At 41.5% G+C, this 27770-nt stretch overlaps 1 protein-coding gene across 2 annotated transcripts in view; it reads left to right on the forward strand.

Annotated features, from left to right (window-relative positions):
* USP49 (ubiquitin specific peptidase 49) overlaps positions 1-27276 on the forward strand; it is a 60227-nt gene extending 32951 nt beyond the window's left edge. For both annotated transcript variants that reach the window (XM_078849735.1, XM_073320480.1), the window contains 6 exons: positions 5203-5348; positions 6695-8105; positions 11953-12157; positions 16299-16407; positions 19768-19973; positions 20725-27276. In XM_078849735.1, the coding sequence (XP_078705861.1) occupies positions 6723-8105; positions 11953-12157; positions 16299-16407; positions 19768-19973; positions 20725-20915 (2094 nt within the window). In that variant the 5' untranslated portion in view covers positions 5203-5348; positions 6695-6722 and the 3' untranslated portion in view covers positions 20916-27276. The remainder of the gene's footprint in view (positions 1-5202; positions 5349-6694; positions 8106-11952; positions 12158-16298; positions 16408-19767; positions 19974-20724) is intronic.
* The last annotated feature ends 494 nt before the right edge of the window (positions 27277-27770 follow it).

A 27770-nucleotide genomic window follows, 5' to 3' on the forward strand; every position in this document is an offset into this window, starting at 1 on the left:
TTTGGTAGGTTGGTGTAGAGGAACCTTGCTGCTCCCTGCTCAGTACCTTTCCCATGAATAAATGGAGAACTTTCAGTTTCCAGGGCTGTCAGTCCAACACTCCTCATCATTGCTGAATGTTTCTCTCACACACATAAGTTAAAAACAAAACTGTGGCCATTGCCAAATCTGTATAGATTTCTTCAATCTGTTTCCAAATATGTGACACAAACAGGAAAGGTACAATACAAAGGATAATAATATATCCACATGTTCATTTATAAACACGTCTTACATCTAGTCGCTGAAAAATACTTCTCAGATAGTCAGTAAATACTGTTAGAGCAAAACATGGCTAAATGGCTTCATGTTTTTGTATGCTTTAGTGTTACGAGTTAAAGAAACTTTGTTCATTTCCTGCCCTAAATGACCACAAAACATTGCTGTCATGTTCTACCCAGAGGTTGGTGTATTTCAGTGGTGGGTGAAGTTTGTTTTGTCCTTTTAAAAATGCATGAGCAATATCCTGCTCACTCTACATTAACTGTCCATGCTAGTAAGCATTATGGACTGGACAATAAAGGTGAGATCCTTCCCCCTGCTCTCGCCCTTTACAGTGGAGTAGTGTGGTAGGAGTCCCTTGGTGCAGGCACTGTGGAAGACAGCTATAAGGCAGCCTCACACAGAACTTCTCACAAGCCCCAGCCTGGAGGGTGGATTGTTGGGGGTGAGACACAACACTCAGTGCTACAGCACTGGGGAGGTAGGGAAGCCCAGGAAGGCTTCTGTAACTTAGATGGGCCACAAGCTTAGGGTGTGTGCTCTCCAAGCCCTGGGACAGCTCAGGGTTAGTATAGAGCAGGGGTGAGCAGACTACAGCCTGGGGGCTGCATCCGGCCCTTCAGACATTTTAATCAGGCCCTTGAGCTCCTGCCGAGGAGCAGGGTCTAGGGCTTGCCCCGCCCCAGCTCTCCAACTGGGGAGCAGGGTCGGGGGCTTGCCCTACTCAGTGCGTACCATGGCTCCGCGTGGCTCCCAGAAGCAGCAGCATGTTCCCCCCCCCTCCTCCGGCTCCTATGCGTAAGGGCAGCCAAGGGGCTCCGCATGCTGTCCCCACCCTAAGCACCACCCCCTCAATTCCCATTGGTGCAGGGGTGGCACCTGTGACAGGGCAGCATGCAAAGCCGCCTGGCCATGCCTCCACATAGGAGCCTGAGGGGGGACATGCCGCTGCTTCTGGGAGCTGCATGAGGTAAGCGCCGCACGGAGACTGCACCCCTGACCTCCTCCCATGCCCACACCCTCACCCTCAGCCCTGATCCCCCTCCTGCCCTCCAAACCCCTTGGTCCCAGCCCGGTGCACCCTCCTTCATCCCAAACCCTCATCCCCAGCCCCACCCCCGAGTTCGCACCCCCAGCCGGAGCCCTCACTCCCCCCTCTCCCGCACCCCTGCCCTAGCCCAGAGCCCACTTCCACACACTGAACTCCTCATTTCTGGCCCTGCCACAGAGCCCACACCCCCAGCCAGAGCCCTCAACCCCTCCCGCACCCCAACCCCAATTTCGTGAGCATACATGGCCCATCATACAATTTCCATACCCATATGTGGCCCTTGGGCTAAAAAGTTTGCCCACCCCTGGTATAGAGCGACTGAAAAAGTGGCTTAAAGCCACCTTAGCCCCTTTTTCCCTGGGACTGTGGGTTTTGTGCTATGCTTCTTAGAGATGCAGCAGAGAATTTCACTCCAGGTAAATTACGGGGTTAGGAGGACCCATGTAAGTAAGGAAAGTGGGATTTGGCATCAGTTTTAAGCACTATGGGATCCTTGTAGATTATAGTTGCTCAAACAACAGTTCATGGAACCCTTGCTGGTGGTCCACCAGAGAGCTGGCTAGTTGAGTGGTGCTGGCTTTTTCTTTATTTCCATCTTTTAATGTATTTTTTAGCTGTATTTTAATGAAGTTTAGCACTTCCCCTAGTATCATATCTCCATCCAGAGCAATCACTGCTTTTCAGCTATTCATGAGGCAGGAAAATAGCCCAAGCAGTCAGCAACTGGCAGAGGAGGTGTCTCTCTGAGATAGTGTTTGTTAAAATGAGATCCACAGCATGGAAAAGTTTGAGATGTCCCATGCTAGATAAAAGGTGCCCATAAAACTAAGTTACTGTAATCTTAACAAAAAAGAGCTAACTCGCTTTTTGTTCTAAGTGGTTAAGAAAACATGCTAGGATGTTAACTTTCTGGTATTAAAACAGTCGTTATTCAGTTTATACTAGGCCTACTTATTCAACCATATGACTTAATGTTTGAGAGTTGTGACATTTTAAATTACTTCAGCTCTCTACAGGCTTTGCAATAAGATTAATTATTTTTCCCTGGAACTGTTTGCATCTTCCAGTTTTCTTCTCTTTTTTGTGTTCCTTTAGCTCTGCTCTTTATTTTTCCCCATTACTTTGGTCCATGTTGACTTCATCCTCTCCTCTGAAGTAGGAAGTAGCTGGCAGTTGTTTGTAATAGTTGCATAAAAACAGAGACGGGCTGACCTCTGTCTTCAGTTGGGTGCATACAGCTCTTGCTAACTTCATTAATGAGAGTTACCTGCATGTGTCTGTGGGCGAGAACAGGAGCCCCAGACATTGGTGGGTCCCTTCATTACACTTGTTGCTGAGAAACTCATACTTTGAGAACTCAGACCTCAGGAGGAGCATGGCTAACATGAGTCAATAATTCATGATCTGCTCTGAAGAAGGGATTCGACTGCTTCTAGGAAGCAGTTGAAGCTCAGATTATAGTATCTGGCAAGTCTAAATTGCTTTTGGAGATGGGGAGGGCATGTTTAGTGAGCAATGCAGACTTTTCAGACACCCCAGCTGGCTATGCAGACTGCTTTTTAGTTTTGACATGAAAACCAATGTGGTGGAAGAGGGAAAGATTTCATTTGGTAACCGACGCTGAAGGAGGAGTAAACCTGAAAGATGATGTATGTTTAAGTAGTTTTGAGTAAATAAAAACTGTTCCTTTGTTGTCACTTCCAGAGCAGTTACATATAATTGGTATATGCTCCTGGGCCTGCACTCGCAAGAAAATGTGCTATATAAGGAGAAAGGAGGTTGTAATATTACATGCAAAGTTGAGAATATCTGTGTGCCATGAATAACTGCATCTAGCTCTCCAAATGCCTATTTTGCTAAGTGACCACGATTTTAAAAGAATAAAATTATTTTAATAGCAGGAAATCTTACTAGTCCACACAGTAAAAATAAAAGAAACTGTCAAATGCATCTGATGAAGCTCACGAAAGCTTATGCTCAAATAAATTTGTTAGTCTCTAAGGTGCCACAAGTCCTCCTTTTCTTTTTGCGGATACAGACTAACACTGCTGCTACTCTGAAATCTGTCAAAGGCCTTGTAATGCAAACATGGACAGCATGTTTTTATTGTTAAACACTATAGTATGATGCTGTATCTTATTCGTGGCTACATTTTTTGTTTTGTTTTGTTTTTGTTTAAAAGCAACCATCTACTGGGATTTCTTGGTTTCTTGGAAAATTGGGGTAATTTTTAAGCCTTTTAAGAATACTGTCTTTTTGAAACCAGTGAAGGAAGCACTTCACTGCTGTTTATAATAAGAAATTCTAGACACTGTTTGAAACAAATTTATTTTGGTAGTAAGGAGCAGTTCTGGGCACCTTTGTGAGGCTTAAGGGTTAAATTCCCAACACTGTCGCATATGGCAGTGAGCAGAATTGCAGATGTTGATGATGCAACATAATTAGTATTCTTTTATGTAAATGAAGGTTGTCAATGTTACCATAGTGTCTACTTTCTTTCGAGCTGGAATCAATGCCACTTAGTCTCACCAAGACTAGACCGGATTATTCCACAATTTTCAGACAAGATTTGAGAGGGAACAGAAGGAAGGAAAGACAGACAGAAAGAGAAATAAGTGGTGGTGGTGGTAGTGGTGGGGAACAGTTTGAACTTATTTATAAATAGACCATTCCCATTCTTTGTTTTTCATTTTATTTCTGAAAGTGCCTTACCAGTTATTTGGCATGTGGGAATGAACTAGCGAAGCCCAAGTAAAAGGCACAGTTAAATCCAGAGCTGTTTTAAACAGCCAGTGAACAAAAAAAGTTACTCTGATGTTTAAGTATCTCTGTTGCAGAGACATACAAATTCTAAAGATGCCACTTGTATTGCTGTTTTCAAATAGAGGAGAACAAAAGATGGAGTGGAAAAGGTTTAACTTCCTCTGAAATCTTCCATCCTTAATATGGTGGTGCTAATAGTAAAGTTTAATTTAAACTTGCATAATAAATTTAAGAGACTCTAAGGCGTATTTTCATGGAGTTGTCAAATGTGCAGTCTGCATACTATTTGTAGTTGGCTGTTACAGTGCTCATCTTAAATGTCCTGGAAAGTATGCTATTTCCTTAGTTGCATTTCAACTGTATTCCCCATAAAATAGCATTCCGAATTTTGAAATAAGGCTTTCTGCATGCCAGTTCTGTAACTGTGTTTTGAATGGTCTGTAACCATGTTGTGTATATTGCTAGTCTCGCTGGATATTATTACTTTGTGTTGTATTGAGGTACTGTGATCACACAATGTGTGTCTGAGGTGAGATCGACTTTTCTTCATTATTACAATAAATAACAACCCTCTTTCTGTCTTAATCTTTCCTCCTCCATTATGGATAGAATGCATTTCACAATCTCCCGCACCCCCCCTCTTTTTCCCATTACGCTTGTTTTATTTTAATATCATCTACATTTGACAACTCTCCATTTATACATTTTTATTGTGAAAAACATATAGGAAACAGAGAGTTTTTCCTGCTGCATAGCCAAAATTAAAGTGGTCACAAGAGGTGTATAAGTTTGCTTAGTTTTCCTGTTGAGATTTTACTATCCCGTATGGTAGGTTATCCACTATGAAAAACTTTTGAAGAAGAGGCTATGTGTGTGATCAGCAGATTTATTGATGATCAGAAAAATGAAATTCTGGAGTACCCTTTTCCATTTGACATTTTGTCACAATCGAGTATTTGGGTTATTAGATGCATTAATGTCATGACTTCCAGCTAATTCTGTTCCTTGTTATGAATACATTCTCTGCGGTAGCTCTTCCCATTAAGGGGATTAATCATGTTCTAAAGCAGCCCTACTATGTTGTTTTTAGTTTGTTTACATGTATCACAGGAATATTCTCTTTCTAGGGCTTTGAAGCTGTGCTGCTTTGTGATGAAGACCTAAGTAGTAATTAAATTCCTGAAGAACTGCCAAGTCTCCTATTGGCTGAAATGGGGATGTTCCAGGCTCTGGTCATTGAGTTGCGAAAAAAAGAATGTTTAAAGATGACACAGTGAGTAGTGAATTGTTTGTTTGTATGTATGTATGTATCTGTCTGACACGTCTTCATCCCAATTTTTCTCCATTTGTGTCCGATCACTGACTGGATTATATAAAAGAAACCATTTTACTAGCATGAAGAACTCTCTGTCGTTATGTTATTTGTAGAACATAACTGAATCATTTATAAAACATATGGATGTAGAAGACACAACTGGAAGCGTGTGGTTCTTTAGTATTCCAGTATCCCTGCTTTGTACTTTATTTAAAAATAGAGTAACTTGGTTGTCTTTTCTTTTGTGTGCAGACATACTCAATTGTGCATTATGTCAGAATGCACAAGTGAAAAATCCTGGAATGTATTTTCTACCTGCAGTTTCTGTGCAAGGCTGTAATATGCAAACAACTTTTTAAAAACAAATATATTGGCCTTAGTTTAGAAGTATAGAGGCAAATCTTTAGCTGATGTAAATTGTTGTAGCCCCATTGAAGTCAATACTGCTATGACAGTTGCACCAGCTGAAGATTTATCCAATGGTTTTTGTAGGGTGAGTCTGTGACTCATATTGCTTGCAAGTCTTCCTTTAAATTAAAGGTTTGCTGAGGAGAATTCAGCGAAAGAGCCAAAAACCAAACCCATATCTGCTCAAATACAATCACAGACACATGTTGCCATAATATGACTGCATAAACTACGTGAGACCTATAAATGCGATGGTTGCATTTCATTTTTTTGTCATGGCTGAATTTTTATATTCAACTTTAGTGAAATATTTGAAACTCTTGCTCCTGCACCGTGCCCAACTCAGAAAAAAAATATTACATGGTGGAAAATGAGAGACTTCAAGAGACCAATAGTGTGATATAGCGCCTTTACCTTTCAGGTTTCATTTCAAATATAGTCCAGTTTGGTCATGACAATTATCTGGCATCTATGTGGCTTTTATGAAAAAAAGTTTTGTAATCTCCATCAAGTTCCTAGTGGACAGGTATGTCTGTCACAAAAACATCTTCACTATTGGCCTTAAAATGGTCCATCTTAAGAGCGCAGGCTCACTAAGGCGTGTTGTCAGCTTGCAGAGGCACTACCTGGGCTGTTGGCAGTAGGTGGATAGTCAGCTTCATTCTTTGGAGTTTGTCAACCCAGTGTCTTTCACTGATACTAAAAATAGCTTTTAAAAATTGCTACCAGAGGTATTTCAGTCTGTGAAAGGAAATACTGTAATTGGAGCTGGCAAGACGTGACACGTCTGTCTTTTTAGGTCTTTTTTTTTTTTTTTTAATATATATCTTTACAAAAGAGACATGACTTTAAATTTGTCCTGTGGCTCTAAAATCCTTCTCCTTTTGTCTTGCAAGGGTACAGCAGTGGAGCCTTCTGTAAGACATGGATAGATGCAAACATGTCGGGCGGCTACGACTCGCCCAGGACCATTCTATCCTGAATCCCCAGAAGTGGCACTGCAAAGACTGCCGCACCACGGAGTCTGTATGGGCTTGTCTGAAATGCTCCCACGTGGCCTGTGGAAGGTACCTGGAGGAACACGCACGTAAACACTTTGAAGAGACCAAGCATCCCTTGGCTATGGAAGTTAACGATCTGTATGTGTTTTGTTACCTTTGTGAAGACTATGTCTTGAATGATAATCCTGAGGGTGATTTGAAATTGTTAAGAAGCTCTCTCTCTGCTATTAGAAGTCAGAAGCATGACCCATCAGCAAGAAGTGGGAGGACATTGCGATCAATGGCTTTGGGGGAGGAGGTGTATAGCCATCAAAGGACCCCTCAAGGACAGCCTCAGATGCTCACTGCTCTCTGGCACAGGCGCCAATCTTTGCTAGCAAAAGCACTGCGGACCTGGTTTGATAAGAGTTCTAGAGGCCGGCTAAAACTAGAACAAAAGAAACAAATGGAGGAACTGGAGAGAAAGAAGGAAGCAGCCAGGCAGAGGCGGCAAGAGATGAAACGGAGACTTTTGGAGGAACTGGCAAACACTCCTCCTAGAAAGAGTGCGAGACTTCTGTCTCACGTTCACAGAGAGAATTTGATTCCAAGGAAGTTTAGAGAGATGGCAGCAAGTTCCCCTACCTCAAGGCGAGTGCAGAGCAGCAGATTCAGACAGTTTTATTCCATCCGGCGTAAACCCCTAATGACTCCTGGTGTGACTGGCTTAAGGAATCTGGGAAACACATGCTACATGAACTCAATCCTTCAAGTGCTTAGTCACCTCCAGAAGTTCAGAGAATGTTTTTTGACACTTGACCTCTGTGAAACTGAAGAACTCTTAGCCAAAACCGTGAATGGAAAGTCTAGAATGTCTGGCAAGTTGGCAAATGGATCTGCTGCTAATGAGTCGGGGAGGAATGATAAAATGGGGTCATATGGCAGGCAAAGCTTGCCAGCTGGCTTAAATGGTGGGTCCTCAATAAGCAGGAGTTTAGAACTAATACAGCCCAAGGAACCGAGTTCAAAGCACATTTCTCTCTGTCATGAACTGCACACCCTCTTCAGAGTCATGTGGTCTGGGAAGTGGGCATTAGTGTCTCCATTTGCCATGCTGCACTCCGTGTGGAGTTTGATTCCAGCATTTCGAGGTTATGATCAGCAGGACGCTCAGGAATTTCTCTGTGAGCTGTTGGACAAAGTGCAGCAGGAGCTGGAGTCGGAAGGAACGAAGCGCAGGATTCTCATCCCTTTCTCACAGAGGAAGCTCACCAAGCAAGTCCTGAAGGTGGTGAACACCATTTTTCACGGGCAGCTGCTCAGTCAGGTATGCACATAGCTTATCACTGAAACCAGCTGCTGCTTTCAGTGCCAGGGAGCAGAGGTTCTGTTTTCTGTGGAACCACTGGATATTCAACAGGGCTTAGGTAGGTGACCCTAATGAAGATGGAATTCATTGCAGCACTGTATTAGAGCTGTTAGGGATCTGTTGGCATTTCCAGCATATCATAGAATATCAGGGTTGGAAGAGACCTCAGGAGGTCATCTAGTCCAACCCCCTGCTCAAAGCAGGACCAATCCCCAATTTTTGCCCCAGATCCCAAATGGCCCCCTCAAGGATTGAACTCACAACCCTGGGTTTAGCAGGCCAATGCTCAAACCACTGAGCTATCCCTCCCCCCATATAACCCACATCTAAAGGTATCAGAATTTAGCTATATTTTATCACTTTAAAATGACAAATGCACACAGGGTAGACAAGGCCTCAGCCCTAGTGCAAGTTGGTTTTTGTTTTACACAATGTCTTTATACTTAATTTGGCTTTTTTGTTTTGTTTCTGTGCTCAAAAGAGGGGGAGGGGAGTTGTGGGGAGAGGGCCAGAGAATCCAGTCTTAGTGTCTCAAAAAGAATAAAGTTCGTTTTAAAATGAATATTTGCAGGCATTTTGAGACTGATCTTGAGAGGTGCTGAGCACCCATAACTCTTGTTGATTTCTGTGAGAGTTGCAAGTGCTCTGCATCTCTCAATATCTGGTCCTTTGTGGATGTATTTTCCCCTTGAGTATCTCACGTTACTCCCCAAGGGTCTGATAATAAGAGCTGCTGTGTGTCTTTGCAAGCCCTCAATTACCATTGATGTCAAAGGGCCCTGAAGGTGTTTAGCACTTTGCAAGAGACACTTTGCAGGATTGGGCCATAAAAATGAACACATGACACTATTATTGTTACTACCATTTTTTTTCCCAGTGCTGGTTATCTTGAATTAGCATTAATAGAAACTATTTGCATATTAAAGAAGAATATATATACCCTTTAGACCTCTATTTAGATGTGGGCGTTGGGTTTTCTGGTGAGCAAGGGTTAATTTAAAATCACTGTTCATTTTGAAAGGTGTCTATGGTGCACATACTCTTCATACCCTTTTTTTTAACTAAATGTTCTGTGTTCAGAAACATCATCCTAGTTGTTTAATACTGTTCAATACATGTCTAGAGTCATAGATGTAGCCACAGTGTTTAAGACTTCTGTATTAACAACTCTTTATGGAGTTATATGCAATGTGTGTGATGGAATATATTTTGAGCCATTTTATTTGTTATGCTTCTCCTGCCAAGAGTTTATTATATATATGTGACAATGCAACTCCCATTTACACATCACATCTTTCATCCAAGGTTCCCCCAGGGTGCTTTACAAATATTCTTTCATTAAGCCTCATCTGAGGCTTTACGCTTTATGGATGGATAAACTGAGATACACAGCCATGCAGCGTCTTGCCTAAAGTCTCTCACAGCAAGTGACGGAGCTCAAAATAAAACGCAGAAGTCTTCCCTCTCGGTCCCTTGCTTTAACTGCTAGTCATCACTCCCTCTGACCAATTACATTTGCCCTTGAGTAAGTGAACATACCTCAAGGTCAAGAAATCTTTTTTTTTTCATAAAGATCATTTTCCAGCTCGGAAAACTGAGTAGAACCCAGAGTAACACCAAACCTGCATGCATATACTCTCCTCCCCTTTCTCTCTCTGCATGCCCCTGCCTGCTGCTGCCTTAGTTTTAGATTTAACTTTGCTGCAATTTGTTATTGGTCAGCACCATTTTGCAGGACATGAGGAACAGTGTGCATTTGAGCTCCCTCCTCCACACTACCAGAGCAGAGCATGAGTGATTTCATAGGGCTAGTGCATGAAACAGGAACTGAAACTGACCATAACAACGAAAGTGAGTATAGATGGTATTCTTGAATCCACAAGTGAACAAAGAGAAGAAATGGTGAGAATTGGGCCCTAAATGTTAACATGAATTCTTTGTATTGTTATGAGCTGGGTGAAACCTTATTATGGGTTGAGTTAAAACCCCTTTAAATTAATGTGTGACTGTGCCCTTCCGTTAAGATAGTTGTAAGAAACACTTGAGGGGCCACACCTAAAACAAGGCCTAATAGAATCTGCTCAGAAACTAACACCATGTGGTGTGGGGGAGAGGGTGGTTCCACTGGGTATTGTGACCAGGAGTAAAGGGGTTGGATGTGTGAGTGAGAGAGAGAATGAGTGAGTGTGAGGGAAAACAGAAGACACAGATACTAAGAACAGAGAGAGAGGGAGAGGGCATGGCTACACTTGCAGATGTGCTTTGAGTTAAACCAGCCTTTGCAGAGCGCAGTGGGGAAAGCGCTGCAATCTGTCCACACTGACAGCTACAGGTGCACTGGCGTGGCCACATTAGCAGCTCTTACAACAGCCACAAAGAGCAGTGCATTGTAGTAGCTATCCCAGCATGCAAGTGGCTGCAACATGCTTTTCAAATGTGGGGGAGTGGACTGGAGTATGACAGGGAGTGTGTTGTGTGTATGTGGGGGAGAGAGTGGGTTTTGGGGGGGGCTGAGAGCATGTCCGCATGCTGTCTTGTAAGTTCAGAGAGCAGCAGACCTCCCCCCCCACCACACACACACAGCATCCCACAGTAATGGTTGCTTTGTCTCGGAGCACGTAAGCAGCTGGCTGTCAGAAACGGAGCTTTCAAAGGGCATATCCGCATTCCTACAGCAAGTTCAAAACAATGAGAAGAGTGGCCACTTGATTTAAGGGGATTATGGAACGTTTCTGGAGGCTGATCAGAGCGCAGTAATGCAACACTTCATTCACACTGATGCCCGGGCGTTTCAGCGAAGGTGCAACAAGCGTTAATCTCGCTGAGGTGGAGTACCAGGAGCGCTCTAGCCATGGAGTCAGAGCGCTCTACGTGCCTTGCCAGTGTGGACGGGTAGTGAGGTAGGGCGCCCGGGGCTGCTTTAATGCGCTCTAACTTGCAAGTGTAGCCAAGCCAAGAGGTAGCTGGTGAGCCCAGTGTGACCCTGGAAAAGCTAGAGAGAGCGCTTTTGGCTCTGTTGGCTAGAGGTTTGGGGCTGTAAGCTAAGGGCATGTCTTCGCTAGCAACATTAAAGCGCTGCCATGTAGTCACAGCACCAGCTCTCCCAGCCTATAAAAAAACCCACCTCCACGAGGGGAGTAGCTACCAGTGCTGGTGCACTGTCTACACTGCCACTTTACAGTGCGGAAACTTGCAGCACTCGGGGATGTTTTTTTTCACACCCCTGAACAAGAAGGTTGCAGCGCTGTAAAGTGGCAGTGTAGACAAGGCCTAAGAAACTTGTCTTGTTTTTGGTTCCTTCTGCATTTGGAGAAGCAGAACTTTGTACGTTCCTTGTAAATAAACAAGATCGGATCAAAGAAATACTTGACTACCACTGATTTCTCCTCCTAATGGGAACATTTCCAGGGCCCTGAACTTTGACTAGCCACTTGGGTCAAAAAGGGGCGACAGTATTAGAAAATAGTTCAGAACTATTGAGACATGTATAATAATACTTTGCAGTTATATAGCACTTTTCAGCTGAGGATCTCAAAGCACGCTACAAAGATAAGTATCATCCCCATATACATTGTGAAAGAGCTGTAGAGAGGTTTAATGACTTGACCAAAATCACACAATGAGTCATGGTCAGTATTGGGAATAGAACCCGTTTCTCTGGACTGCCAGCCCAATTTCCTGTCCACTGGACTGGATTGCCACACGGGCATAACCAAACAATTCTTTGGCCCACGTGAATATAAATGCCTATACTGTAGGTATGTGTACACATAACATCATTTGTGTATAAACCTTTCCTTTCCAGGTCACCTGCATAACATGCAACTACAAATCCAACACCATTGAGCCCTTCTGGGATCTTTCCCTGGAATTCCCTGAACGCTATCACTCTATTGAGAAAGGGATTGTCCCCGTTAACCAGACAGAGTGCATGCTGACAGAAATGTTGGCCAAGTTCACAGAAACAGAAGCTCTGGAAGGGAGGATATATGCGTGTGACCAATGCAACAGTAAGTGAAGTGCTGATGCTTTACCTGCAGCTTAGATACACTGTCCATTGTTCCGGGTAAGAGATGTTCATAGTGCACTTTTGTGTGTGTGTGTAAATCTAAAAATTGGTACCTCGATGCATGTGTGAGAGAGGGGTGTGTTTGTTATATTTTTTAAAAAAATACCCACACCCTTCATCACTACTCTGTTCTGGTGCAGGTTCTTCCTGTTGATAGCTTCTGCACCTTCTGTGTACCAGTTCAGAACTGACCAGGTGCTCCCTTTATCATTCCTTACATTCAGCAGCACAGATTGCTAAGAATATATTTTGACCCCATCTATAACTGCTCCCTCCTACTATGACTTTCTTTAGTTGGTTGCTTCCTCTGCCCCACTTAAATCGGTCACAGTAATTTTGGGGGGGAGAGGTGAGATTGTGGAGGCAGGTACAAAAGGAAGTTTATCATCTTCTTTTCTTCCCTGTCATGGCAGAAATGAACAAACTATCCTGGCCAGGTGTGTTGTTGTTTGTCCTGCAGTATGTGAGTTTTAGTGTAGTCTTGGTAAGTTGCAGTGTAGGCTTAGCATCATGTCTCCTTCAGGCACTGTAGACTTGAGCATTTTTGTCTCTGCAGCTGTAGCTTTCAGGCAAAGAGTTCTAAAGGGCCACCATGTCAGAGAAAAGGTGCTCCCTTTCTTTGTGACTAGTAGGTGTCTTTACCAATGAGCTGAAATTGCTATTTGACTCTCAAATTAGTGTATTTTCTGTTAAGTGAACATGTGCATCTCACTACTCTCATTTAGAATATATCTCTTGTTAGCTTTCGTGGTGGTCTGAGGATTAATATTAGGGCTGGATGAATACTGCAGAAAACTTTCCAAGAACATTTGCTTACGTTTTTGAACGAAGTAATTTTGAGCTTGTGAATAATCATGTGGTTTAGTTGTACTGGCACCCACATTCACCAAAACTGAATTTCAAATTCTGACACGTGATTATTTATGATGGCGTCGTCATATGTTCATCCAGTTGGGAGGAAACAGAGTGACTTATTTGACCTGTCACAACTAATCAGCACAGCTGAAATAGCAAACATTTGTGTGGAGTGATTTGCAATCAGTATTTTTAATCACAAATTTATTAAATACTTTCAGATGATAAAATCTGAGGAAATAGCCATCTGCTTGTGGATAGTCTATAAGCAAAAGAGGGAACTAATTTCATCAGCTAAATTATTTGCTGTGAATCATTCACACAAATCTGATCAGTATTGTTCAGTTTGGCTTGTGTCTTAGCCTTGTATTCTGCAGTTCTTGTTTGTGCAGACCTAAAGTTTGCTGATGTAAAGTTTGCCGATTATAATTGAATCGGATAAGGAAGCATTAACTGAAAAAAGCAAGTCCTAGTGGGAGGCAGCAGTCCTACCAGTAGATGCCAAAAATCATTGGTGGTACTGCTTGTCAGAAGTGATAAAGAGAAGGAGCAACCCATCTGTTCTGAATTGGTTCAGTGAGATGCAGAAATCCACTTAACAGGTACATTTCTTATTGGAAGCTCTGGCTGTCACCTGTCCATTTTTTTTTTCTTCCCTTTTTCTAAGCTGTGTCCTCTGTGCCCTGGTGAAGTTGACAGGTTCCGATTAGGAAAAAAAGACACCCCACACACACTTTTATCCCATCTTTTGTCGATAAATTTTAAAATAGTCTTTACCCTGGAGTAAACTTGCTTCCGTATGCAGACACACTTCCCTTCTGCCCTACCAGGCTTGGTATCTTGTTGAAAGCTCTCATCTCTAACTTGATTCATATGAATCTCATCCTCCTCCCTCGCCCCCACCCCCCGCCCCCAAAGATAGTGAAGTGCAGGATTTACTTGCTCTATCTATGCAATATAAGTGAGTCAAATCAGTCTGTCAGTAGAACACAGTGCCAGATTTTGCAAGCTGATATTCAGTCCTTTTGGATGGAGGTAAAAACAAAAATGTTGAAGACAGAAATGGATTGTGTGGGGTGTTGCATACAATGCTTTAGCTCTAGTGATTTCCAAAAACAAACAAATAAATACACCTTTCCTTCCTCCCCCCAGCCCTTGGTAATCAAAAATTGTTTCAATATTTGCTGTTTTACATTTTTTTTTTTTGAAAAGCAACATAAAATATCTCACCTCAGTCTCTTGAGAAACCACGCGTCAGACATTTAAGATAGACTGTGCTGCATAAAGCCAACTAGCCAACATGACTGTATGCGATACTCCTTCCTTGTTTGAATGCTGAGTTACAGAGGAGGCTGAGTTAGCAAAGGTCTGTTATGAAGCAGTTATCTCTGTATTCTCTTTATGAAAAAATGAAGCGCACATTTCAGAACCTTTGCTTTCAGTGGGTGGGGGTGGAGGTGTTTGCTAGATATATAATAGAGTGGCTTTTTATTTTATTTTATTTTTGCCTTGAAACTACTTTCCCTCCGCCTCAGTTTGTTAGCAACTCGCTTAAACATGAAAATGATAGCCCATTGGGAAACACGTGACATTTGTTCTTTATTGTTTATGGTTAAACGTGGGATACATCGCTTTCTATAAGGATTAATTAGTAGAACACAAGCAGAGTTAATAAAAATTGGTTAATTTTTTAGATACAAATTCTGAATTCCTTACTTGGCTTTTACAAAATCCTGATGCAATAAAGGCAACAGTTTTGCCTGCGCAATTATGTGAGTAAATATGGAGAGGCAATCATCAGGATTTGCCCCTTCATTGTAGTTTAATTCAAACCTGTTTAAGGTGAAGTACAAAGAACGTTTTTAGAATGTAGCTTTTTATAATTTTGTTCTCTCCCATCAAAGAGAGCTACTTCTACAGGGTTTATGGGGACAGTTATATTTTTAATTTAATAACAAATCTGCTAGTTGATAGAATGTAAATAGTGGCTAAGAATCCTTTTGATTCTTTTACTGTTCGTTCTCAGATTGCTTTCGTTGTTGGCAACGTGTTGATTATGGCACCTTCATTGTACTGTAATCTGTGCTCTGCAGTGGTAGCTCCACTCAGCACTGTAACAAATCACTCCAATTAGAATAAATTATTTTATTCTTGTTGATTGTACTTTATGGCGTGGATTACAACACTCCAAAGTGAGAATCCATGTCTGCAAACTCTGGGCTCAAGGCAGCGTAAGGAGCCACCTCTTAATTTTACATTCCTGTTAGTGATCAAAATTTTACTTAAAAAATAGCAAATAGAAGTTGACAGTGAGTGGTTGTGGAGATGAGAACTTAAGGGCCTCTGTTTTCCATTTGCTCACCCAAGCCGCACACCTTACTACCCCTTTGCTTTTATTCTCCCACTCTCTCCATTCTTTCCCTTGTGGACCCCTACACACGAAACTGCGTCTTTGATCTGGTCACCAGGCCTTCCCCCTCTTCTCTTTCAAGTGGCTTCTTAAAACACGCCTTTTCCATTTAGCCATATACACTTTACTCTCCCCCTCACAGTCACAAGTGAAAAATCTTCCAGATACGCACATTGCTAACCCACAGTAACCACATGATCTTTCCATAGTAACCCTTGTCCTCACAATATTTGTTGCAATTTCTTGTCAAACTATCTTAACTTAGACTATCAGCTCTTCAGCACAGGAACGCTGTCTTTTATCTGCCTGTAAAGCTCCGTACACAGTTCTGGTGCTGTATTTAAAAAAAAAAAATATCCACAATGCTTTTTCAATAACTTGGGGACAACCTAGCATTATTTAACATTGAAACTGGCTGTATGCTCTGTGGTCCCAGCCATCTCTTTATCAGCCCTGTTGTACATCGCAGTGTGAAATGTTAACAGAAGCAGCCTGAAACTGATAACTGAAGGCATGAAGATTATAAGCAGCACAAAAATGTGAAGTTGTGAATATTTTAAACAGCATGGTTTACCATTCCAACAAATCCATGGGGTTGGAATCCTCCTGCTTAGAAGTTGCAGATGCAGGTGTTTGTAAGCAAAACTTCCCCTGGTGTACCTCTATCCTTATTCACTTTGTATTTCGCTGGTAAGTCTTTGCTGTGAGCTGACATGACTAAAAAGGAAGAAGGAAGGGTTTGTCATGTGCCGCTTCCTCTTTTGAAGACAATTTACAACTCAACCTATGTTTTATGCCTTTCTTAAACTTTTTGTAGGCAAACGACGGAAGTCTTCTCCTAAACCTCTTGTTTTGAGTGAAGCTAAAAAGCAGTTAATGATCTACAGACTACCTCAGGTCCTCCGGCTGCACCTTAAACGATTCAGGTGAGTTTTGCGGGCCACAGGTAGTGTTTAGCAAGGGAAATAGTTGCATGGAAAAGATGTGCTACCTTCTTTTTGGACATGAGTGGTTCATACACACTATGAAATTATCTTATTTCCTGCATCGTGCAAGCAAATAAAACATCTTACACGCAACAAATGTTTAATTCACAGTACAGGTGGCTTGTGTACTCAGCGTAGTGTTCTTATTAAAATGGGTATCTTGCTCTTAGGCTACATTTCCGCTTCAAGCTAGGGGGGTGATTCCCCTGCTCATGTACACATGCTTGTGGTAGCTCTCATTGAGCCAGCACAAGTATAAATAACAGTGCAGCCGCAGTGGCATGGGTAATGGGGGCACAACTGAGCCATGCCAAGTACAAACCCACCTGAAACTGGCAAATATGTACTTGGCTCGGCTCACCCGTGCTTTTATTGCCACTACTCATGCTATTGTGGCTGAACTGCTATTTATATTTGGACTATCCTGATGAGAGCTAGCGTGAAAGTGTGTACACGGGCTGGAGAATCACACCCCTACCTCTGTTGTATAGACATAGCCTTAATGTTTTTGCAAATACAAATACTGGTCAACGTGTGTAAATATTAATATAGTACAACTATGTATCCTTTGTGCAGTGCATTCAATGCCTGCCTGAGTTTGCAGCAGCCTGAAACAGCTCCAAATTGACTCTATTCATTCAATGGAGTTTCTGATTATGACCGTTTTAAATATCAACATTAATATCTATTAAGCCCTGGTAAAAGTGGGGATAATCATGAAAAGTTGCAGTCTATTGAGAGGTTTCAGAGTAACAGCCGTGTTAGTCTGTATTCGCAAAAAGAAAAGGAGGACTTGTGGCACCTTAGAGACTAACCAATTTATTAGAGCATAAGCTTTCGTGAGCTACAGCTCACTTCCTCAGATGCATATCGTGGAAACTGCAGCAGGCTTTATATATACACAGAGAATATGAAACAATACCTATTCCCACCCCACTGTCCTGCTGGTAATAGCTTATCTAAAGTGATTTCCAGCACAAATCCAGGTTTTCTCACCCTCCACCCCCCCACACACAAATTCACTCTCCTGCTGGTGATAGCCCATCCAAAGTGACAACTCTTTACACAATGTGCATGACAATCAAGCTGGGCTATTTCCTGCATAAATCCAGGTTCTCACATCCCCCCCACCCCCATACACACACAAACTCACTCTCCTGCTGGTAATAGCTCATCCAAACTGACCACTCTTCAAGTTAAAATCCAAGTTAAACCAGAACACTTGGGGGGGGGTAGGAAAAAACAAGAGGAAACAGGCTACCTTGCATAATGACTTAGCCACTCCAAGTCTCTATTTAAGCCTAAATTAATAGTATCCAATTTGCAAATGAATTCCAATTCAGCAGTTTCTCGCTGGAGTCTGGATTTGAAGTTTTTTTGTTTTAAGATAGCGACCTTCATATCTGTGATCGCGTGACCAGAGAGATTGAAGTGTTCTCCGACTGGTTTATGAATGTTATAATTCTTGACATCTGATTTGTGTCCATTTATTCTTTTACGTAGAGACTGTCCAGTTTGACCAATGTACATGGCAGAGGGGCATTGCTGGCACATGATGGCATATATCACATTGGTGGATGTGCAGGTGAACGAGCCTCTGATAGTGTGGCTGATGTTATTAGGCCCTGTGATGGTGTCCCCTGAATAGATATGTGGGCACAGTTGGCAACGGGCTTTGTTGCAAGGATAAGTTCCTGGGTTAGTGGTTCTGTTGTGTGGTATGTGGTTGTTGGTGAGTATTTGCTTCAGGTTGCGGGGCTGTCTGTAGGCAAGGACTGGCCTGTCTCCCAAGATTTGTGAGAGTGTTGGGTCATCCTTTAGGATAGGTTGTAGATCCTTAATAATGCGTTGGAGGGGTTTTAGTTGGGGGCTGAAGGTGACGGCTAGTGGCGTTCTGTTATTTTCTTTGTTAGGCCTGTCCTGTAGTAGGTAACTTCTGGGAACTCTTCTGGCTCTGTCAATCTGTTTCTTTACTTCTGCAGGTGGGTATTGTAGTTGTAAGAAAGCTTGACAGAGATCTTGTAGGTGTTTGTCTCTGTCTGAGGGGTTGGAGCAAATGCGGTTGTATCGCAGAGCTTGGCTGTAGACGATGGATCGTGTGGTGTGGTCAGGGTGAAAGCTGGAGGCATGCAGGTAGGAATAGCGGTCAGTAGGTTTCCGGTATAGGGTGGTGTTTATGTGACCATTGTTTATTAGCACTGTAGTGTCCAGGAAGTGGATCTCTTGTGTGGACTGGACCAGGCTGAGGTTGGTGGTGGGATGGAAATTGTTGAAATCATGGTGGAATTCCTCAAGGGCTTCTTTTCCATGGGTCCAGATGATGAAGATGTCATCAATATAGCGCAAGTAGAGTAGGGGCTTTAGGGGACGAGAGCTGAGGAAGCGTTGTTCTAAGTCAGCCATAAAAATGTTGGCATACTGTGGGGCCATGCGGGTACCCATAGCAGTGCCGCTGATCTGAAGGTATACATTGTCCCCAAATGTGAAGTAGTTATGGGTAAGGACAAAGTCACAAAGTTCAGCCACCAGGTTAGCCGTGACATTATCGGGGATAGTGTTCTTGACGGCTTGTAGTCCATCTTTGTGTGGAATGTTGGTGTAGAGGGCTTCTACATCCATAGTGGCCAGGATGGTGTTATCAGGAAGATCACCGATGGATTGTAGTTTCCTCAGGAAGTCAGTGGTGTCTCGAAGGTAGCTGGGAGTGCTGGTAGCGTAGGGCCTGAGGAGGGAGTCTACATAGCCAGACAATCCTGCTGTCAGGGTGCCAATCTCATTTTGGAAACACGGTGGTAGGTTTTCATCTATGGAACTTGCTCCCCCTGGTAATTTATCTGACCCCCACTTTTGCCACTTCTAGGTCATGTTTTTGTTCTGTTTTTTCCATAATATAACAGATGCTGAAACTACGGTTGGAAAGTGTCTTTTTGACTGATAAACCCAGCCCTAGTGTACTTGTTATGGGGGAGTATGCTTCGTATTTGGGGAAGTTTATATCCATAACTGAATCTCGTAAGTGGTGCCGAGACAACACATTTATATGGGGCTATATTACACTTAGAGCATTTCCTGGGATTATTTCACACCAGTCTACAAACTATAATAGACTTCAGAGTGGGAGCAAGAAGAAAAACATATTTAACATCTACCTCTCCCCTTTTGAATTCTTCAAAATCTCTTAGTAGGAGCAGGTTACTGGTCCCATCCCCACTTTTCCCCAGCTCCCTACCACTTTATTTCTTTGTAAAGTCCTTGAGTGTCTGGGGGGGTTTATTTTGATTGCATACATTTGTGTTGCAGGTGGTCTGGACGTAATCACCGTGAGAAGATTGGGGTCCATGTCCTCTTTGACCAGGTATTAAACATGGAACCTTACTGCTGCAGGGACTCTCTCTCCTCTCTTGACACAGAGACCTTTGTCTATGACCTCTCCGCTGTGGTGATGCATCATGGTAAAGGGTTTGGCTCAGGACACTACACAGCATATTGCTACAACACAGAGGGAGGTGCGTGTGCCTTATTACTGGGGAAACAGATTTTAAAAGTCTGTTTAATATTTTGTTCCATAGACTTAGTGTATTTTAAAGGTTTATAGTCAGAGCTTTAAATAAAATTTATTGCCATTCCATAGCTTTATTTCCAGAGTGTATTGCTAGTAGCATGTATTTGCATAAGGACCAAAGACTGCTTTTCCTTTCCCTTCCTTGTAGCCCACTGGGATGGCTTTACTGCTTGCTTCGTACCATCGGCGTTTCATTGTCTTGTGCTACGTAACTCGATTGTGCTGCTCTGGTTGGCATCTTTCTGACCCTACTTGGGATGGGGAGATAACACAGAAAATGTGCTGAAACTGGAGCTGGACTAGTCATGAATAACATCCACAGTGTTTTTCTAAATTCTCGAACACTTACCTCTTTCCACAGCATGAGTATTGATACTACTCTTCCCCACCTTATTACAGAGAAGGGAGAATTATAACTAGGCCTGTCTTGAAAGCTTTTAGTTTTTGTTAGTTGAGGAGGTTTTTTTAGGATATAATAGAAAATCAAGTTACAGCTCCACCACATAGTGGTAAACTGGGTTAATAGCATAGAAATGCTATGCAGGCCTGCTAACCTGCAGGTTAAAACACCTCTCTTTTCCCCCTCCCCTGGAAATTCCCATTTCTTGTGATTGTTTTTAGGGTACATTTATAAGAGACAATCAAAAGGATTATGGTCTCGTTACTAATGTCCTCTTTCTTCCTTTGGTTCCTAGGTTTTTGGGTCCACTGCAATGATTCCAAACTGAATGTATGTAGCGTGGAGGAGGTGTGCAAAACCCAGGCCTACATTCTTTTTTACACTCAAAGAACAGTGCAGGGCAAAGCAGGAATCTCAGAAACACAACTCCAAGCTCAGGTGCCGTCCAAAAACAGCGATAAGGACAGAAGACTGACATTCCCATGATGGGAAGCATTAATAACTCAACTGACTCTCTCAGTTTTTTAAACCATTGGTGTTCACACATCATTCCTCTTCGTAGGAATAAAGGCTTACTGCAGGAACAGATCAAATCACCATGTTTGCCACCCCAGGGTCCGGAAAAATGCCTATCAGGCTGTGCAATTCCGTCATAGAAAATTGTAGTCAGAATCTTTTCTTCTTTTTTTTTCATTGGTAAAACTCACTTTCCTCAAAACAGCCACAGATGCCTGGTATCGTTCATCTTATTTCAAACAGAAATTAAATGAAGCATGTAAAGTAAGTACAACCCATTTGTTCATCCAGAATACAAACCTATCAAACTGACTCCCAAATTCGCTAGTAATTAATACGGATTACAAAAAAGATCTCCAGAAAAAATAGAGGTACAGTAGAATCTCACTTAACCTTCATTCCCTTGATGTCAATGATATTCTCTGGTGTGAATCACTTACCCAGTCCCTTCCCACCTGTGTTTGTCTGAGTGGTTTCAATTTCCCCAAAATATCTTGAATAGGTGGAGTTGTATTTTTCAAAAGGCATTCTTGCTGGAGAGTCTTCTAAGGCCCTTTGCCCTAGGAAAACGTTTCACCAAGCCTTAATCACATTGTCTGTAACAGTGCTGAAAACATTTTGAAAATAGATTAGTGCACATAGGACACCACCAGTAGAGGAAGGGACTAGAGGATGCCCATTACTGACTTCCATTGTCAGCAACGGATCATTTTCTGAGTATTGACAGGGCCTAAATTTAACATTGGTACACACATGGCAGCATTTTTCTTTAACTGGACTAAATTGACTTGGAAATTTAGTGTTCACTTCTGATATGGAATGTGATAAATGTGGTTCTGCTCTGGAGAGAGATCATGTAAAAGTGGAACCTTCTGATTGATCAGATCTGCCCCAGTACATGTTCAGAATCCTGTCTGCAGACGTTAGCAGCAAAAATAAGTGTGAGTTGTTTTTTATTCCTGTTAGCACTACAGTGCCAACGCAGCTATAGGGGAGTGTGCTGGATTTTGGGTTTTTTTTGTGCATAAACACAATTGCTTACTAAATTCCAACCTGTTACGCTTATGCAAGTTTGTTGAAGACAATGAGATTACATAGACATTATGGAGGGAAGAATTTGGCCAGCCACATCTTTATTTCAAGTGGTGGCTTGGCTCTCAAATCCCAGTTTGAGTTTGCAGAGCTGCAGACTTGTAAAAACATCTTTATACTTGCAATCTGAGCTTGGTATAGAAATCACTGAAACACAGCAACCATAGGGCCTCACGGTACCATTTTAGTCTCTTTTCTCAGTAGAACCACACTTAAAACATTTATTTAGTTTGAGGATTGTGCTGTCCATGTTCAATTTTAGAGATCAGACCTGAGAGTTCGAAAGAGGGTCTCTTGTTCCCTGTGCAGTCAGTCTTGTTTGGTGGAGATGGCTAAGGTGGAAACTATTTAAAAATCCAGTGGGACATTTTAAACCTCAGAAATTTAAACTTAAAATCCAGATAAAAAGTCCTGAAATCATTGGTTTTCCTTCTTTCCTTTTATTCTTGTCAGCATTTGCCCACCATATATAAACTAATTGGCAGAGCCATCCTGTTGTTCTACAGGGTGGGATAAATTTCCTGAAGTAATACCCTCTTGCCATTGCCACTATCATGACAATTAACCTCCTGTCTTAAGGGCAAAACAGACTCTCCTCTCAGGTTGTTGTTAATCACTCCAACTATCCGGGAGGGAGGGAGCAGTATGGCAGGGCAGACAACCAACTTCTTTCCTGTCACCAGAGCAAAGACTGAGTGTGTCACCTCAAGGAGACACTGGTCTTCACTGTCCTGGAGAGTGGGAGTTGCTCAAGAATCCATGTTTCCTGTATGTCTGAGCAACGTGTTGCTTTGGAGCCTACAAAAATTGCCTGGTTTTGTTTTGCTAGTAACTGTAATTTCAGAATTCTACATTTTCACTCACTGGAGGCAGAGCAATTTGAGGCAGTCCCATAGGTGCTAATGAAATTTGTTTTGTTTAAAAAAAAAAAAAAAAAGCCTTATCTGTAACTAGGCTTGGAAGGATTTGATTTTTATTTCTTATGAATTCTGACAGGTATTTGTTTATTTCCTAGATGTATGTACTGGTTTTTTGGGGGGCAATTCAAGGAAATAAAAACAAACCCCATAGATAGTAACTATTCAAACTGTAATGGGCCAAATTAAGACAGAATGTAAGGAGATTCAACTCCACTGAATTCACTGCAGTCCAAATTTGGCCCAGGGAATGTAAAAGTTGAGGTCCGTAAGATTTAGAAACAAAATCATGCAGCTGTGATTATCAAATATTTATAAGCATGATTGGTTCTTTGCTAATACAAAAAGTACATACTTATTAGTCCAAACAATATTTGAAAGCAAAAAGTAGAGAAGAGAAAGCTGAAGTACTAAAATACCTTTTTAATCTTTTTTGGGGGTGGAGGGAGAAATAGATATTTTCCAAAGCACTGATTATCCTTCCAAGCCTATCAGTTCTTTTAAGATGAAATTGGACCCATTATTTAACAGAAAGTAGATTATTTGCTTTTAAACAGCAGATTCACAGTTTACCATGACTGATGACCATAATGGCAAATTTACTTTCTGGAAACTCCTGCCATGGTAACGCTGTTATAGAAAAGTCTATGATATAAAGGCAAACCACAATGCAGCATTACAATTGTTACTGCAGTGAGCCTAGACTTATCACTATGAATGCTCATCTTTTGACTGAGTGTGTTGCATTAATATTTGAATTCAGGTAGTAATACAGTTGTCACTTGAATTGAGTAGGTTGCAGAGAGGGAAGGGAGGCTGGAAGGAGGGTGTACATTTAGCCATCAATGTATCAGATTTCCCAAGCAGATTTGTAGCATTTGCTGTTGACATCTTTTGAGATTAGTGGCCTCTCCATATGATATTAACCCAGTAGTGCTGAGATGTGGAGAAATTGCAGTCAGAAAAAATGACTTACCCTGGTAGGGAAGGAAATAATTATACTTTAAATTAAACTTGCTTTTTCCAACACTGTGAGGTTTCTGTAATATTTAGCTTTTATTTGGAAGCGATAGCGTATAGCATTTTTTATGCTGTTTGGTTTATATTTGTCTACTGCAGGCTTCTTTATATAAGCATCGCCCAGTGCTCCCACTGTGCTGTACACTGTTTTATAGTGTCCTGGTTGCCAGAAATTCTGATTGGAAGTTACATGTCTAGGTCAATAAGATGAAGATGTTATTTGCAATTACAGTGAAGTCCACTTAAGTGAATGCTTGACAAAAGTGTAACCTATAAAATAAACTTTGTCCCTCCTTAATCCTATGAGTCAAATTATGCTCAGACACTGGCATATACTTAGAGTAGCTCAGCTGAAGTCAATTGAATTACTCCAGATTTAGGTCCCTATCCTGCAAACACATAACATATGGGTGCTACCTGAATCATGCAAGTAGTCCCATTTACTTTAATAAGACTACTCATGTGAGTAGTTATGTACAGTAGTTATGTTGGCAGAATCAGATCCTTAAATTGGTGTAATTAAGAGCAGAATTTGGTCCTGTATGGGTAGTTAAAATTCTTCAATTTAAAAAAAGAAAAAATGGGTGGAACAGGCTAATATCTCAATTCTTTTTTAAATGACTGGATGAATAAGAAATTATGCCTGCTCTGTATAAGTTTATTGGCTTGATGGAAACCATTTGCAAGAGGTTGCTGCTGCATATGCAAATACAAGGATGTCGATGACCAAATTTGTAAGGCTCTGAAGCAGCAACTAATGCTAGCCTTAAACCTTGGAGTGCTACAGTAGACGAAAAATAATTGTCACCATTTTTTCTGTCCTACCTTTGCTCCTGTGGCTTTCTAGGAGCCCAGTCCTGTCAGGTGAACAGAGCCTCCTGAGAGCGGTGGTGCTGAGCAACACCCAAAGCTAATGGGAGTTGAATGTGATTGGCACCTTTCAGGATAGGCCTCTAGAAGCATAGGAAGCTGCTGTAAATTAATGAATTACTTATACTCGTACGTATGTGCAGCTTGAAATATGGAGGCACCACCAGCACCTCCTTAATCTATTTAAATCTTAAGTAAACCAGTTTTATTTCACTTAGTTTTTTAAATATGAAAATCTTAACCTGACCATGAAGTTGTAAATTTTAAGTCCCAAGGTCTGCTGGAAAACATTATCTTAGGCTAACGTCACCACTAGCAAATTAATTACAACTACTTCCCAGTACCTTACTCTCTTACTGCCTGCACTGCCAAGTTACACTATGCACTGGGCGAAGAGGAATTTTAATGCAAAATACTGAAAGCTGACAAAGTTTTTTGTAGTCTACTGACTAGATGAACTCCAGTTTGATAACTTCAAACATTGTCACAGGTGAGGCAGTAGATAGAATAATGCATATTAAACAGTCTGGGACTGAGCTGTCATATTGGAATTGTTCCCTTCCGGGTGACAGGACCACCTCCACACAGTTAAGAACTTCCAGACATCTTGAGTGTAGAAATAAAATTGGAAATGGTAAAAATGTTAAATGTGTCCTATGGACTCGTAAGCAGAGATTATTTTTGTTTTTAAAAGCCAAGGCTTCTAGTGTAAATAGTCTCCCTGCCATACAGAAGCTCTGATAGAATATGCTTAGTTACTTCCCAGTGGGAGAGACAAGCAAGTGGGTGTTGGCTGCCATCAAAATACCCCAGCATAAAATGGGAGAGGTCAACAGTATTACAGACTGAAAAAAAAAGGGGGGGGGGCAGGAATGGAAGACTGGGAAAAGGGTTAGTTTTACCTACTGATAAAGCTTTGTGAACTAATTTTTATATGATTCATTAAATTTGGTGCCTTGTATCCAATTACATTTTGCATGGGACCGAAAAGTTGGGAGTTTTAAAAGAATTTCCCCTCTCATCATTCAAGTGGCAGACAAATCTGTATGTTTTTTACAAGTACTTTTCAGTGTCATTGACATTTTTACATTTCATATCTGTTTGTGAATGAAGAAAAACAGTTCTTACCAGCAAGTTCAGAACTTGATATATTTTGGTGTACATGTCTGAAATCTCTGTGTTTGTAATAACTCAAATGACTACTTGTTCAAAGGCAGAACATGTTTGTTTGTTTGTTTGTTTGTTTGTTTTTTTATTTTCTTTCTATGTTACTCAGACCACTTCCAATCAGGTCAGTAAGGTTACGCCTCTCAAAACAAGAACCTTATTTATAATAAGACCTGTGTTATATGAGGGATAAAATCTCCACTTGCAGCATTTTGGTAGAGTAGTAGGAGTTTTGGAAAGGCCTTTCTGATTTAAACATATTGACTGATGATTGGAGACTTAAGAAGGGGAGGGAGGGGGGAGAGAGAGAGTTACCTTTGACATGGTACTATTTGCACAGATTTACCAGTTAGCAGTGTAGTAAACAATCCCACAATACTGCAGTTTCATATGCAAGATGCACGGTTGTTTAAGGTGGCTAAATATCTCTCCTTAAACTGTAGATGGTAAAATCCCAACTCCTGCTCTGAATGCTGCCTTCTTTTGTGTCTAATCTCTGCACCTGGTTTGAGATTAGCCAGGGAGGAAGGAGTTGAGTAGGAATTTCTTGCCTGTGGGAATATAAAACCTAAACTGGGAGGGTTTTTGGTTTCTATTACATCAATATTGATATCCATGTATTTACAAGTGGGAATGTGAAGCATTCTTGCAAGTTTTTAAATTTATAAAACCACAACACAGGTTTCATGATCAAAAACTGCATTTGTTAGTTACCTGTACCAATTTGTAATTAGTTGTCTTAGTTAATTTTAGGGTATGCCTTGGGCCATTCCTTCCATTGTGCTTATTTTATTTTGTGTGTATGTATGAGTTCCAGTTGTTCTAAGAATAATTTGTATGGTTGGCCAAAATGCTTTCAAATGGAACTTTTAAACTGGAACAAGTCTTCTTAAAAATGTTTTCAACTTACATTTCCAAAAGGAAAAAAAAAATGACCAGCCCAATGGGCCCAAGACTGACTTTAACCACTGTTAACTATTTATTGTTTGAAGCTTGTGCACGAACAGCTCTTTTACTGAATTCTGTTCAGGTTGGAGTTTGGGAAAGGGAAGGAGTTAAAAAAACAACCCACTGACAAAGCTGAAGTGACCACTGTAAAACGTTTTGGAGTATATGTAGATGAGGCAGGAAGAGTTTAATCACCAGAGGATCCAGCAGTGAATGCTTTTGTGTGTGGGTGGTGGCGGCAGCAAAGGGCATAAAATCAAAGAATGGAATCTGATCAGCAGCAAAATCCTAACCCTTGAGGGCCTGCCACTTAACCATTCATTCTACAAAAAGTATAAGTTTAATGGAAAACTATTCCTTCTCAGAAACTATCCACTCACTTCTCTGGAGATTTAAAGAAAAATATAAAGGAAGTCACCTGCTTAAACCCCACAATGGTCACTTGGAGGTAAAAAAGGAATGAATAGACAACTAATAGCTTGTACTTTGATTTAATATTAAAAAATTATGGTTAAGCATTTCAGGGTAGAAAACTATTGCCTTAGATATGAGAGAGAAACTGAACTCTTTTCATGTTAAAATTAAACTCTGTAGAGAACTTTCTGATGCTGGCTTTTTGCTTGATGAGCAGAAAGAACATCTAGGGCCTGAGATGGAACAGCAGTTAGTGCACTTGTAATTAGAGTCTCAATCTAAGAGCTTGTCTACATGGTAGGGTAATGCATGCTCTGGGAGTGTAATTTTTTGAAGTGTACTGTGTGTTGCACATTAATAGGTCTGGTCTGCACACATTTTCTATCAGCATAACTTT

This window comes from Lepidochelys kempii, chromosome 21 (genome assembly GCF_965140285.1).
Source record: "Lepidochelys kempii isolate rLepKem1 chromosome 21, rLepKem1.hap1, whole genome shotgun sequence".
NCBI lineage: Eukaryota > Metazoa > Chordata > Testudines > Cheloniidae > Lepidochelys > Lepidochelys kempii.